Consider the following 12,250-nt stretch of genomic DNA (forward strand, 5'->3'; position numbering starts at 1 on the left):
CTGTGAGCGACTGAGAGACACACAAACAGAAGAGGGATCTGCCTGCACTAGTGATTTGAAACTTTGAAACTCACAGCAGGATGTAAATACCAGTGTGTATCTATCGTGAGTTCTGTTGATCTTGTCTGGCGCGGCTTCCGTAGTGCAAATGCTGTGAGGGAGACTCGCGTGCACGCGGCAGCGTGCCTCTTGGCAGATATAGCATAGTGACTGTTTAGGCTAGAAAAATGTACTAAATTACGTCGTTTCGAGTAAACTCTGGATGTCGCCATTTCAGGACACTTGGATTGCAGCGGACGAGCAGTATGGAGGAATATTACAAAGCTTTTGTGTAGTTTTATGGACCTTTTCGTCTTGGACACCATTTACGCCCGTTATATGGATTATTGCTGCAGGAGGGTACCCCCACGGATCTCCAGCTGCACTTTGAGGAATAAGAAACTACACCGGACTTCTCATCAGCATGAGGGTGAGTCGATAATGACGGAATTTCGTTCTAGAGTGAACTATTCCTTTAAAGTTTGTAAACACCTTCATGCCAAACGAATTACAGAACATATATACAGTTATGACATGTGTGTTCAGCACCTGACTCATGGCTTACCTACTGCTACTACATGCTTTGGAAAGCCAGGCCTTACACAGAGTGGTTTTAGAGATCACACAGATCTGTTTGATGAGACACATGAATGGCTGCTGAGTTGTTTCAGATTGCCACAAGCACTGCTTATGGATTAGTGCAATAACCTGGAGCCTCAGGTTAGGTGGAACACACGGCGGTCAAATCCCGTTCCTCCACACCTCCAAGTTCTCAGTATACTCCGAGTTTTGGCCACAGGATAATTTCAGAGAGAGATAGGAGACAGATCAGGCATTTCAAAGTCCTGTCAAAGAGTACTGAAAGCGATAGTTTCATTCATGCCCCAGTGCATATCGTTCCTGTACACTGCTAACCAGCAGGTAGAGATTGAGAGTGCTTTTTTGCTGTAGCTGGATTGCCAAATATCATTGGTGCTGTAGCTTGCACGCATACACGGATCAGAGCACCCTCTCCAGATCCATTCCCATTCCTCAACCGAAAGCTGTATCACTCTATTAACGTCCAAATAATATCAGATGCAAACTGCCTCCTTCTGAATGCCGTGGCCCGTTGGCCAGGGGAGCACACGACTACTTTGTGCTGCAGAATAGTTCCATGGAGATGTGTCTGGCTCAAGGAGCTGGTGGAGATGAGTGGCTGATTGGTAAATGATTTGTAATTCTAAAAAACACCATCCAGCTTAACTATTATAAAACTCAATTTTACAGAAATGTAACATAGGTGACCAAGGTTATGCCCTCACTCCATGGCTAATGGCCCCCCTGACAAATCCCCAGACCAGACAGGAGCACTCTTACAACCACCGACACGCACACCTGCTCCGTGGTAGAGCGCATAGTTGGGCTGAAGGCCAGGTGGATGAACCTTGATACTGCAGGTGGAAAGCTCATATACACCCCGGAGAAAGCATGCTTAATGGCAATGGCCTGCTGTACACTGCACAATATGGCAATGAGACATGTCAAACCACTTTCTTTTGATCTCAGTAACTGTGCATCCCTCTGCTGACTCTGTATTCACAGCATCATCACTGCCCTTATATGGTGTTTAGTGGGCATAACCTATGCTAATTGGAAACAATCAGCCGCGCGCCTCCAATTTACAATGAAGTGGGATTCATCATTCAGCACACCTGGGTTAGAGCAGGTTTGGATGGTAAGAACGTTTGGTGCATCTTAAGAGAATGTTGCTGCATGAGGCCCATTGTGTTGTACTTTTATATTGTATAACATTATACTGTATTAAATTATATTCAAAGATGTTTATTTTGAAAACAACATTTGACACATCTTTTTATTACATATATTGTAATTTTAAAATAGCATGTTGCATTTCATTATATTCTGTGAGTAGCAGGATCACACAAAAACTACTAAGTGGATTTCCATGAAACTAGGATGGAGGATGGGTCTTGGCCGAGAATAGATCCCGATTTTTGGTGCGGATCCAGATTAAGGGAAGGATCCCTTTTTTCTCACTTTCTTTCATTCAAGAGGGATTTTTTCCACATTTTGATTTATTTCTCAGGGAATAAGGCATGATGAGGATGTTGATGAAAAAACTGAGGATGTTGATGAAAAAACTCTATTTCAGATTTTTTATTTGAGGTTTTCATAAGCTATAAGCCATAATCATCAAAATTATAACAAATAAAGGCTTGAAATATCTCACTTTGCATGTAATGAGTCTGTATAATATATAAGTTTCACCTTTTAAGTTGAATTACTGAAATAAATGAACTTTTGCACGATATTCTAATTTTTCAAGTTTCACCTGTATGAGTGAGTACAAAAGGGAACTGTTGGGCCTTGGCGGAGGTATGCGCTCTGCTGAGTTCCATTCTAGTTTGTGATGTTTCTAAGTTTGCTAACTTTGTCTCAAAAGCCTTGAAAAAAAGACGAGATGGACAATTGAACTAGTCTTCACTTGGATTCATCTTCTATGTTGCAGTTATATAGCTTCATCAGTGATTTATGGATATCGTTGAAGACAATAAGGTCTGAACACCAGTGGTATTGTTTTCGGGGGAATTTGTCTTATTTGATAATAGTGTGTGTTGTATTCTATATTCAATGCAAGTTGGGCATGTTTAAGGGGCACAATAATAACTCAATCATGATTAACATCATAATTAACAAATCACAGATATATCATAAAAGAACAGAAACACAGTATTGTAATGTATTTCATTGAACTGTACACTGTAACAACACTTCTCAGAGATAATCTCAACAAAACTGCAGATGCTTCACAAAGAGAATTATTGTTATAGTGGACAACCACAGGTGTGCATTATACTGTGGGCACACTATGCTACATACAGTTAGCTGACAGACGGTTAAGCATCCTGTAGATGGAGGACAGTTGCTACATGGTGGATAATGCATCTGAGAGAAAGATCTCCTCTAAGCTGTTTACCCCTCCCCCCATCACTTACTACAGTTCTCGGCTAACCGAGTCACTTTAGTGGTCAAATTTAAGTCTTGCACAATGCTTCTGCCACAAGATGTGCCTGATTAGCAGCAGTGCTTGGGGAATAAACCTGGGTTGCATATATGATAAATGCACCTCTTAAACAAAACCATACAACCGGCCATGATTAAAAATAGATTTACATAATGCATAGATGAATTTGCTGCATGTGCACATACACTACTGTGCAAGTCAAAGGTATGCCTGCTCTGACCTATAGTGTTACAGTTATTTATTATTTTATTTATTGTATTTTAAAATGAATATACAGCCCTTAGATATGCATTGCATTCTAAGGAGGAGGCAATATTAGCTGGTCTGTTTCAACAGTTTTCGACTAAAGAAAACATGCACACAGGCTCAAATTCAACTATGATGTTCAGTCTGGAGATGCAGTGTCTTAATCCGATGGTGAGTAAGACAAAGTCTAAATAACGCATCATTTTTTATGCTGTGAGTAGAGGAAAAGTCTGCGAGCTGCTAGGCTCATTAATGCAATGTCCTGGTGTAAGCCTTTTTTTTATGAGTGTGTCAATTTAAAGTTAACTTTACCGCACTTTATAAATGATGTATGTGCTGTTGTTTTAGTTTTATGGCCCAAAGCAGAAATGATAGGAATGGCCGCTTCTTCTGCACATGACTGAACGAGAAGATGATATAAATCAATATGACATTGTGTCATAATGAAACTTTGAATTTACACCCCTCTGCTTTTCAAATACCATCAAGATTTATTAGTAAAAAAAAAACAAAAACACTTTTAATCTTCCTTTAATTGACTTGATCTTGTTTTGGTATTGTGCTTACAATTACTACTTGTGAGGAATTGCACCGCCTTTAAACATCTTGGGGAACCTCACACCTCATGAAGTATGAAGTACCTAATAGTCAGTGTATTACATACAGTAGATGGCAATAAGCCTGCCTCCAGTTTGGAGGAGCAGACAGTAGTACCAGAGTAGGAAGCTTAGCAATGTACTGCTGTAGACAGGATTAGCAGTAAGACGAATTGTAGCCACCTAAAGAAATCAGTTTAAGTGTACACGATATTTAGATAGTTTTACTATTTACTTTACTATCAGACAGTCCTTTCCCTTGGCACTATATTCTTCTCAACTCTAGAACTTCTATATTCCTACGCATGCTACAAACTGTATTATACTGCAAATCAGCGCTTTGGGTTGGAATTTCAGTGGTTTATTGAAGAGCCAACAAAAACAACAGTTATTACAACTGTAGGGTCACGAAGCACTCACCCTGTAGATGAAGTTGGAGCGGCCCACAGTTCCAATCTTGCCAATGTGGTTCATAAAAACCAGGTTTCCCTCAGTGGAGCCGTACACCTCGCACATTTTAATGTTTCCAAAGCGATTCAGGAACTCCCGCCAGACGTCCTGCCGCAACCCATTCCCTACGCCAATCCGCACCTTGTGAACTTTATCCACCTCTGTCTGATGGAGGGAGAAGGATGTGATGACATTAAAGTTAGCAGAATATATCCAACAACTGATCATTTCTCAATTATGTTGAATTAGAAATGCTTGAAATTCAAGAAATGTTCTACGTTTTGCACATATTATCATTGAGCTGACACACCAATACATACAGGAAGAGGCCAGAAATGCAATATGCTAAACGTAGCGTTTGTGTGTGTGTGTGTGTGTGTGTGTGTGTGTGTGTGTGTGTGTGTGTGTGTGTGTGTGTGTGTGTTTGTGTGTATTTTACAAATAAATACCATGAATAAACGTTGATAGAACACAATGACCCTCAGTAGGAGAGTCAATCTGTCAGAATTTTACCACACATTCACACACACACACATTTTGGTGTTCTATATTTATGTTCTTGACTGTTGCAGTAATTACCCTTTATTTTTTATGCACCAAAAACAAAGGCAAAAAATGAGTGGCATTTTATTGTCCACTATTGAACTGATATTTTTGTGAATTTTGTAAACTTTGTAGTAAATGGCAACACATGAAAGGCTTCTTGTGTTGACAATAACTGAAATGAAACATTTCAACCTGCTGGAAAGGCTTTTTTACCAGCTTTACTCGAATGTGGGTTACAAGGGTTGTGTAGTATGCCTGCTTACACAGACCTGTGTTTGTTACACCAATAGAATGAGTTGTTCTTGAAATTTAGTATCAATGTATACCTCCAAAACTTTTATTTTACACTTACTGTGTAACACAAGAATGCAACAACAGAGCAATCAGGATTATATGGGTAAATAAATATATACATAGAAGTAATTATTTACTTTACAATTTTAACAACTTGCAATAATGAATTTGCAAAGAAACAAATTAAATATATATAATATATGCCAAAAAGGGTTTGGACTAAACATTGAGGAAGGAGGAAATACTGCCCCCTCTTTGTTTGAAGCAGGTGGCTGGAAATTACAAAAAGCTCCTTTAATACTTTTATTCAAGTACTTTTTATATGGGTGACTTTCACTTTTACCAAAGTAATATTTTAACAGCTATCTTTACCTTTACGCACATATGACTTTTGGTACTTTTTACATAATTTTACAGAAATTCACAACATGTCCATGAATCTGTTTTGTGTGGACTGTGCCATTTCTTTTATTGCATGGCTATCTTTGCACACTGATCGCTATTAGGGGTGTCACAATCTCGATTGTTAGCCAGATATAGATAGAAATGCCGTCACGATCTCAACCATTGAAATCAAAGGTGGAATCAAGGATTAAGCCACGCCCCCAGAATCACGTCTGGCAAGTGTGCCGAGAGGGAAAAAAACACACCCAGTATGTCGTAGCGCGGTGAGTGGATTCAGATTGGATTCAGTGTTGTGGCGAAAACGCAGAGTAATGACTTAATTGTTATCTTTAATCTGTCGATGACGACAAATAATCACTAGTAGGTCCAGCATGCTAGCAGCAAAACAACATAGCAGCTTTCCTTTTCTGCAAACTGATCAGCGGGGGTCCCAAACACGTCACACACACATACCATGGAGTGACACTTCCACACCGCCGCACTACCCTGCGGCGTTTCCCCGCACTACCGTCTGCTTGCTATGCGCGTGTAGCATACGCTTCCACAGGCAAAATGACAAATATGGCAGGACATCTCCGCAAGCATCATAAAGAATTAGACTTGACTGAGAAAACAACACTACATATTTTATATATATATATATATCTATATAATATATATGTCACCACATATTGGATGTTTTGTTGTGAAATTGAATGACATCTGCTGTCAGTGCACACTGTAGCTACAAATAAGAGTCACTAGATGGCAGCTACCCTCTATGACTTCTCTTCTTTTGTTTACAGTTAGTTTCTAATTGGCTGGTGACGCAAGTTATTGTCATTTATATTGTTAATCAATTAACTCAGTTTGACAATAAGACCTTAGTGTGGTACATTGCAAACGAATAATGGAGATTATATCACTCGTGACACCATGAAGACCATCTTTTGAAATAAGAATTTAAAAATTAAATTAGTTATAATGGCATAAAAGCAGTCCAGTTTAAAAATGGCATAGCCATCTGTGTTAAAATAAAAAATAAAATAAAAAGATCAAGAATCATATTGAAAAAGAATTGTGACACCCCTAATCACTATGCATAATGAAAGCATAGAAGCAGTAATTAGTACTCACGCTTGTTTGAACACATTGACCTTGTGAAAAGGTGCTTATGTGATGTACGTGTCCACATATTTAATTTGCCAATCAGTGGCGAGGACAGTCGAGGGCAGCCTTCCACCCACACAGCTAAATTACAGAGGGAGAGTGGACAAAGAGGACTTTGAGTCCACCCTCAAGAAGGAACAAGCTCTGCCCTCACAATGCGTGTGTGTGTGCATGTCTATGTGTCCACTATCTGAGGACACAAACACTAAAACAAAGACCCTGCTTGTCTTTCTGCAACAGTTGTGCACAATGTTACTCGAAGCAGTGACTGTAAAGAACTCTTCACAAAGGAGGCCTGCCTACTGTACAGAGCATTGATGCGTTTTTCTGTCGCTCTACTCTAACTCACTCATCCTGTCATTCATTAAGTTGCAATGTATGTAAAGCCGGACCTGTTTTGGTGTGTGGATAACCAGCTGACATTATGTGACTTGGCCATCATGTAAATAACATGATGTCAAGACATGTTAAGTAAGATTAAATCATTAAGATACTTTGATGAGGAATGACTTGTGTGTGAGTCCACCAGAATCAATTCAAAATCACATTCAACAATCACACAGTAGGGCTGGCCAATACAGTGCCTATAAAAAGTATTCACCCCTACAATTGTTTTCCTGTTTGATGGCTTTTATAAATGGAATCATGGTCAATATACATATATAAAAATTACCAAAGAAAAAGCTCTTTAATGTCAAAGGGAAAACAGATTTCTAAGTAATGTGAAAATGAATGATTGCATAAGTATTCACCCACTTCAAGTCAGTATTTAGTAGATGCACCTTTGGCCTCAATCACAGCACTGACTCTGTGTGGAGAGGTTGCAATCGGGCTTGCACATCTGGACACTGCAATTTTACTCCGATCTTCTTTGCAAAAATGCTCATGCTCTGTCAGGTTGCACAGTGATTGGGTGTGAACAGCCTCAAATTCTCTATTAGATTGAGGTCTGGGCTTTGACTGGGCCACTCCAGAACATTCCCCTTTTTGTCCTTAAACCATTTCTGTGTAGCTTTCCCTGCATACTTCAGATCATTGTCTTGCTGGAAAATAAATCTCATCCCAAGTGGTAGTTCTCTTGCAGACTGAATCTGGTTACCCTCCAGGATTTCCCTATATTTTTCTGCATTGATTTTACTCTTTACCTTTACAAGCCTTCCAGGGCCTGCTGCTGGGAAACACCCCCACAGCATGATGCTGCCACCACCATGCTTCACGGTGGGGATGGTGTGTTTGTGGTCATGTGCAGTGTTTGGTGTCCGCCAAACATAGTATCTAGTCTGATGGCCAAAAAGCTCCATTTTGGTCTCATCAGAACAAAGAACCTTCTTCTAGTTGACCTTGGAGTCTCCCACATGCCTTTGGGTGAACTCTAGTGGAGATTTAATGAGCTTTCTTCAACAGTGGCTTTCTCTTTGCAACTCTCCCATAAAGCGTTGACTGGTGTAGAACCCAGGCAACAGTTGTTGTATGCAGAGTCTCTCCCATCTAAGCTGCTGAAGCTTTCAACTCCTTCAGAGTAGTAATGGGTGTCTTGGTGGCCTCCCTCACTAGTCTCCATCTTGCACAGTAACTCAGTTTGTGAGGACGGCCTGCTCTAGGCAGATTTACACGTGCCATATTCCTTCCATTTCTTAATGATGGATTTAACTGAACTCCGGGGGAAGTTCAGTGACTTGGAAATGTTTTGTATCCATCCCCTGACTTATGCTTTTCAATAACATTTTCACAGAGTGTTCTTTTGTCTTCAGGGTGTAATTGTAGCCATGAATACTGATTAACCAGTGACTGGACCTTCAGACACAGGTGTCTTTACACTACCATCACTTGAGACACATTCACTGCACTCACGTGATCTCCATTTCACTAATCGTGAGACTACTACCACCAATTGGCTGATCCTCTGTTGAATTAGGTCAGTTAATTTAAAGGGAGTGAATACTTATGCAATCACCTATTTTACATTATATATTTTTAATTAATTCACATTACTTTGTAGAAATCAATTTTTATTTTTTGAATGTTGACCATGATTCCATTTATAAAAGCAATACAATAGGAAGCAATTAAGTGGGTGAATACTTTTTATAGGCACTGTATATCAATATTGTATGGTTATCATGATGTTGGACTATATATGATATTAGATTTTTAATATTATTATATAATGATAAAACATACAGTAACACATAGAGTGGTGTCATTTATGTCTGACAGATGCCTTGGTTTACTGTTATTATTGAAGATATTGGCATATCACGGATATATCAGCATACCCAGATTTAGATTAAATGCAGAAAAAGATTCTTGAGGTAATTACTAATTATTCAATTCCCACTGAAGTTTACTGATTCAGTGCACTGATGTCATTTCACACAATAAATTTGATTGTTAACAGTAAAATATCCTGCCTCTGTTACATGTCTTTTTCCGAATGATTTGACAACCACATTTGAAGGATCATTGCTAAAAAGGTGTGTCTATCAGCTGATATATGAATATTGGATTGTTTTTTACTGACTCATATCGGCATTGGCTCTGAAAATCCAGTATCAGTCAGGCTCTAGTAAATGAACTTACCAGACTGTTCTTCTTGGTCTAGTACTTGTCAGTATATCCACATAACTGATGATTATTGAACAAAAATCTCATTGTGTTCATATTTTGTGAAAGAACCAGTAGTCATCCCTCTAATATTGTCACTCTATGACTGTCAACATACATAACAAAACATATAAAGCATGCTGTATATTGTATGCATATGTACTGTATGTATATGTATATTACACATACAAGTGCTTTAAAGGATGTTTCAAAATATTGAGATATATATTGTGTATTGCAAAATAGGCTATTGGCTTTTTTGCTAAAAAAGATCGCAAAATTGTTTATCGCCTTATCACACAGAAAGAAATCATTTTGAAAATGAGGGAATTACAAACAAGAAATGTTTCAAGAATGTCGACCCATTACTGGGGTGGCTTCTTTGGTTTCATAGAAAACCAGAAAGTACACAGTATACAGTATATTTTCCTTTACAAAGGCTATGTGACAATGTAAACTCTATTTGATTGGCAAATTACCAGGATGAACAGTTTTGCCAGTATGATATTTTTGCAAGACGTTATTAAAACACATCTGAATGTTAAAAGGAAGGTTACCTTAGGCTGGTTGCAGAGGTATCGGCAGAGCTCACCAATGTATTGGAAAACAGTCACATCGTGTTTTCTACAGTCATTCCAGAACTGGGAGGCAGAGAACTTCTTCTTCAAGACACAGGTCGCACCTGTGAAACAACGGACAATGTCACCATTAAATGTAATGCAATTAATTAGCATTAGTAATGAGCAAAATATGGCCAGAATTCAAAGGTACTGTAGCTCCAAAAACATAGAGGGCAGCATATCACCAGAGCAACCGACAAGCTAGCTATCCTAGGTTGTAGCTAGCTACTGTTAGCTAATTAGCTCATGGCTCAGTTAGCCGTGGGGCCAGTGGTCCTAGACTTTGCTTTTACCAAGTATCACAGGGGGAGTCACCACAGCCAACAGTGATCAGCTCAACTGAATTAAGCTGCCTGAGAGTGAACATAGCTGGACACCAGACTGGAACTGAACACAGCCTCTGAACTCGACTGAGGTCAGTTTGAAGACAGGCAATAAAGTACGAAGCTGATTTACAGCGGCTCTAAGTACTCTGTCTAAGGTTTGATCTTGCATGATTGTGATGCTACCACACTGACAAAATCTGTCCATAGCAACGTATTCAGACCTCTGGAGGTGACTGTGTTAGTTTCAATTTTATTTAGAATTCAACTTTTGAATTGAGTTATTTTGAATATTTTTGAATTATTTTTCTGTCACAGACCGAAGAAGCAAGCAGAACTGCCAGGAATGCATTGTTCCACCTCACTCCAAGGTTCGACAATCGCTTGGAGCCTCTTTTGAAGTCACGGGGCTAAGTGCAGTCAGCGTTTGAAGTGAGGGTGACATCAGTGGTAACATTAACTTCAAGGTGTATTTCTGACCAAAAATATATCTGAACTACAGTGAAGTGTTTAAGTAAGCTTTCTGATCAAACCTAACCTCTTTAGAATCTTACATGTGTACAAAAATCAAGGAAAGTAACACACCAAAGCCACCTTGTTTAAGCTCAACTGATATGAGCCCAACATAATGGCAACACCTGAGATAGGACCCATTTACTGACCTGTCCGAGTGGACTCCATAAATATATGTGGAAACATTTGTCTATGTCCTAATAGTACAGACAGATATACATGTGTACACATACAGTATATATACATATACAAACAGAACATTTGGTGCCTTATTGATTTCTTTCAAAAACTGGGGTACAAAGTATCAAGTGTGGTATTCTCTTTGGTCTAGTAAATTAATCTGCCAGTGTTGTCTTGTGGTAAAGGTTCATAGATAGCGTGATGTTATCATCTCTACCAAGGAGATGATAACATCATCATCTTCTTTTTTTTGCCTTTATATGGCTTTATTGATAGAACAGCTCAATATATGACAGGGAACAGGATGAGCGAGAGAGGGGGAGTGACACGCAGCAAAGGGCCCCAGGCCGGGACTCAAACCCAGGACCGCCGCAGCGAGGACAAAGCCTCTGCACATGGGACGCCCGCTCTACCAACTGAGCTAAACGGTGCCTCATGCATGGATCTTCAGTAAAAAAGAAATCAAACAAACAAACACAAGAAACATATTTAGGTGGCTTGTATCTGTGTGACAGTACAAAAGGGGTCTGCTGGGCATTGATGGAGGTATGTGCTCTGCTGAGAACCATTTTGGTTTTGGTTACTTTCAGTCATACAAGCTCATTTGAGTGCTGGGAGTGCAATCTTCATCAGTTGAACTAGTCAAGGCAGATGGCTGCCCACATAAAGCCAGGTTAAAAGGCAGTTTCTCCTCACTGCTTTCACCCAAGTGCTTCCTCATGGGAGAATGTTGGGTCTCTGTAAATTAAGGACATTCTAGACCTGTTGTATAGGAGAAGTGTGAGACGCAAATTTTGTTTTGATTTGGCATTACATACATACATTTGACTTGAGTTGACTTCATCTCCAACATTATAAAATAACACTGCTGACTGTGACCTGGCTGTGACCAGTGGTCTATCAACAAAAGATTGCATAGGCTTGCCAGTTGCAGTTTTAAGTCTTGGTCTTTGGTACCAAACATGCCACCTCTAAGGATAGGCTGGGGCTATTCCATGCCATATGTACACTGATGGAGTTAATGGTTGCTGCAATCATTCCTCCTCTCCAAAATATCAAGTCATTGTTCAATTTAAAGTAAGGCCAATGATAATAACTCTGAGTTAGCCAAACTGAATGAATATCTTTGTCCTGAAAGTTGCTCATGGGTTACAGCCAGCATTTTCACTAATAAGCATGTAACTGCAAGGATGAATTGTACAAAAATGGCTTTAACTTCTGATGTTTTATATTAGCTTGAGCTTAATTGCAAAATGC

The 12,250-nt window shown here is 39.4% G+C and overlaps 1 protein-coding gene across 2 annotated transcripts in view; it reads right to left on the reverse strand.

The window, feature by feature from the left end:
- slc27a6 (solute carrier family 27 member 6) overlaps window positions 1–12,250 on the reverse strand; it is a 43,519-nt gene that overhangs the window by 14,634 nt on the left and 16,635 nt on the right. For both annotated transcript variants that reach the window (XM_084383396.1, XM_084383395.1), the window contains exons 5-6: window positions 9,915–10,039; window positions 4,330–4,524 (exon numbers count right to left, since the gene is read on the reverse strand). In XM_084383396.1, the coding sequence (XP_084239522.1) occupies window positions 4,330–4,524; window positions 9,915–10,039 (320 nt within the window). The remainder of the gene's footprint in view (window positions 1–4,329; window positions 4,525–9,914; window positions 10,040–12,250) is intronic.

This window comes from Pagrus pagrus (genome assembly GCF_965226575.1).
Source record: "Pagrus pagrus genome assembly, chromosome: 19".
Taxonomy (NCBI): domain Eukaryota; kingdom Metazoa; phylum Chordata; class Actinopteri; order Spariformes; family Sparidae; genus Pagrus; species Pagrus pagrus.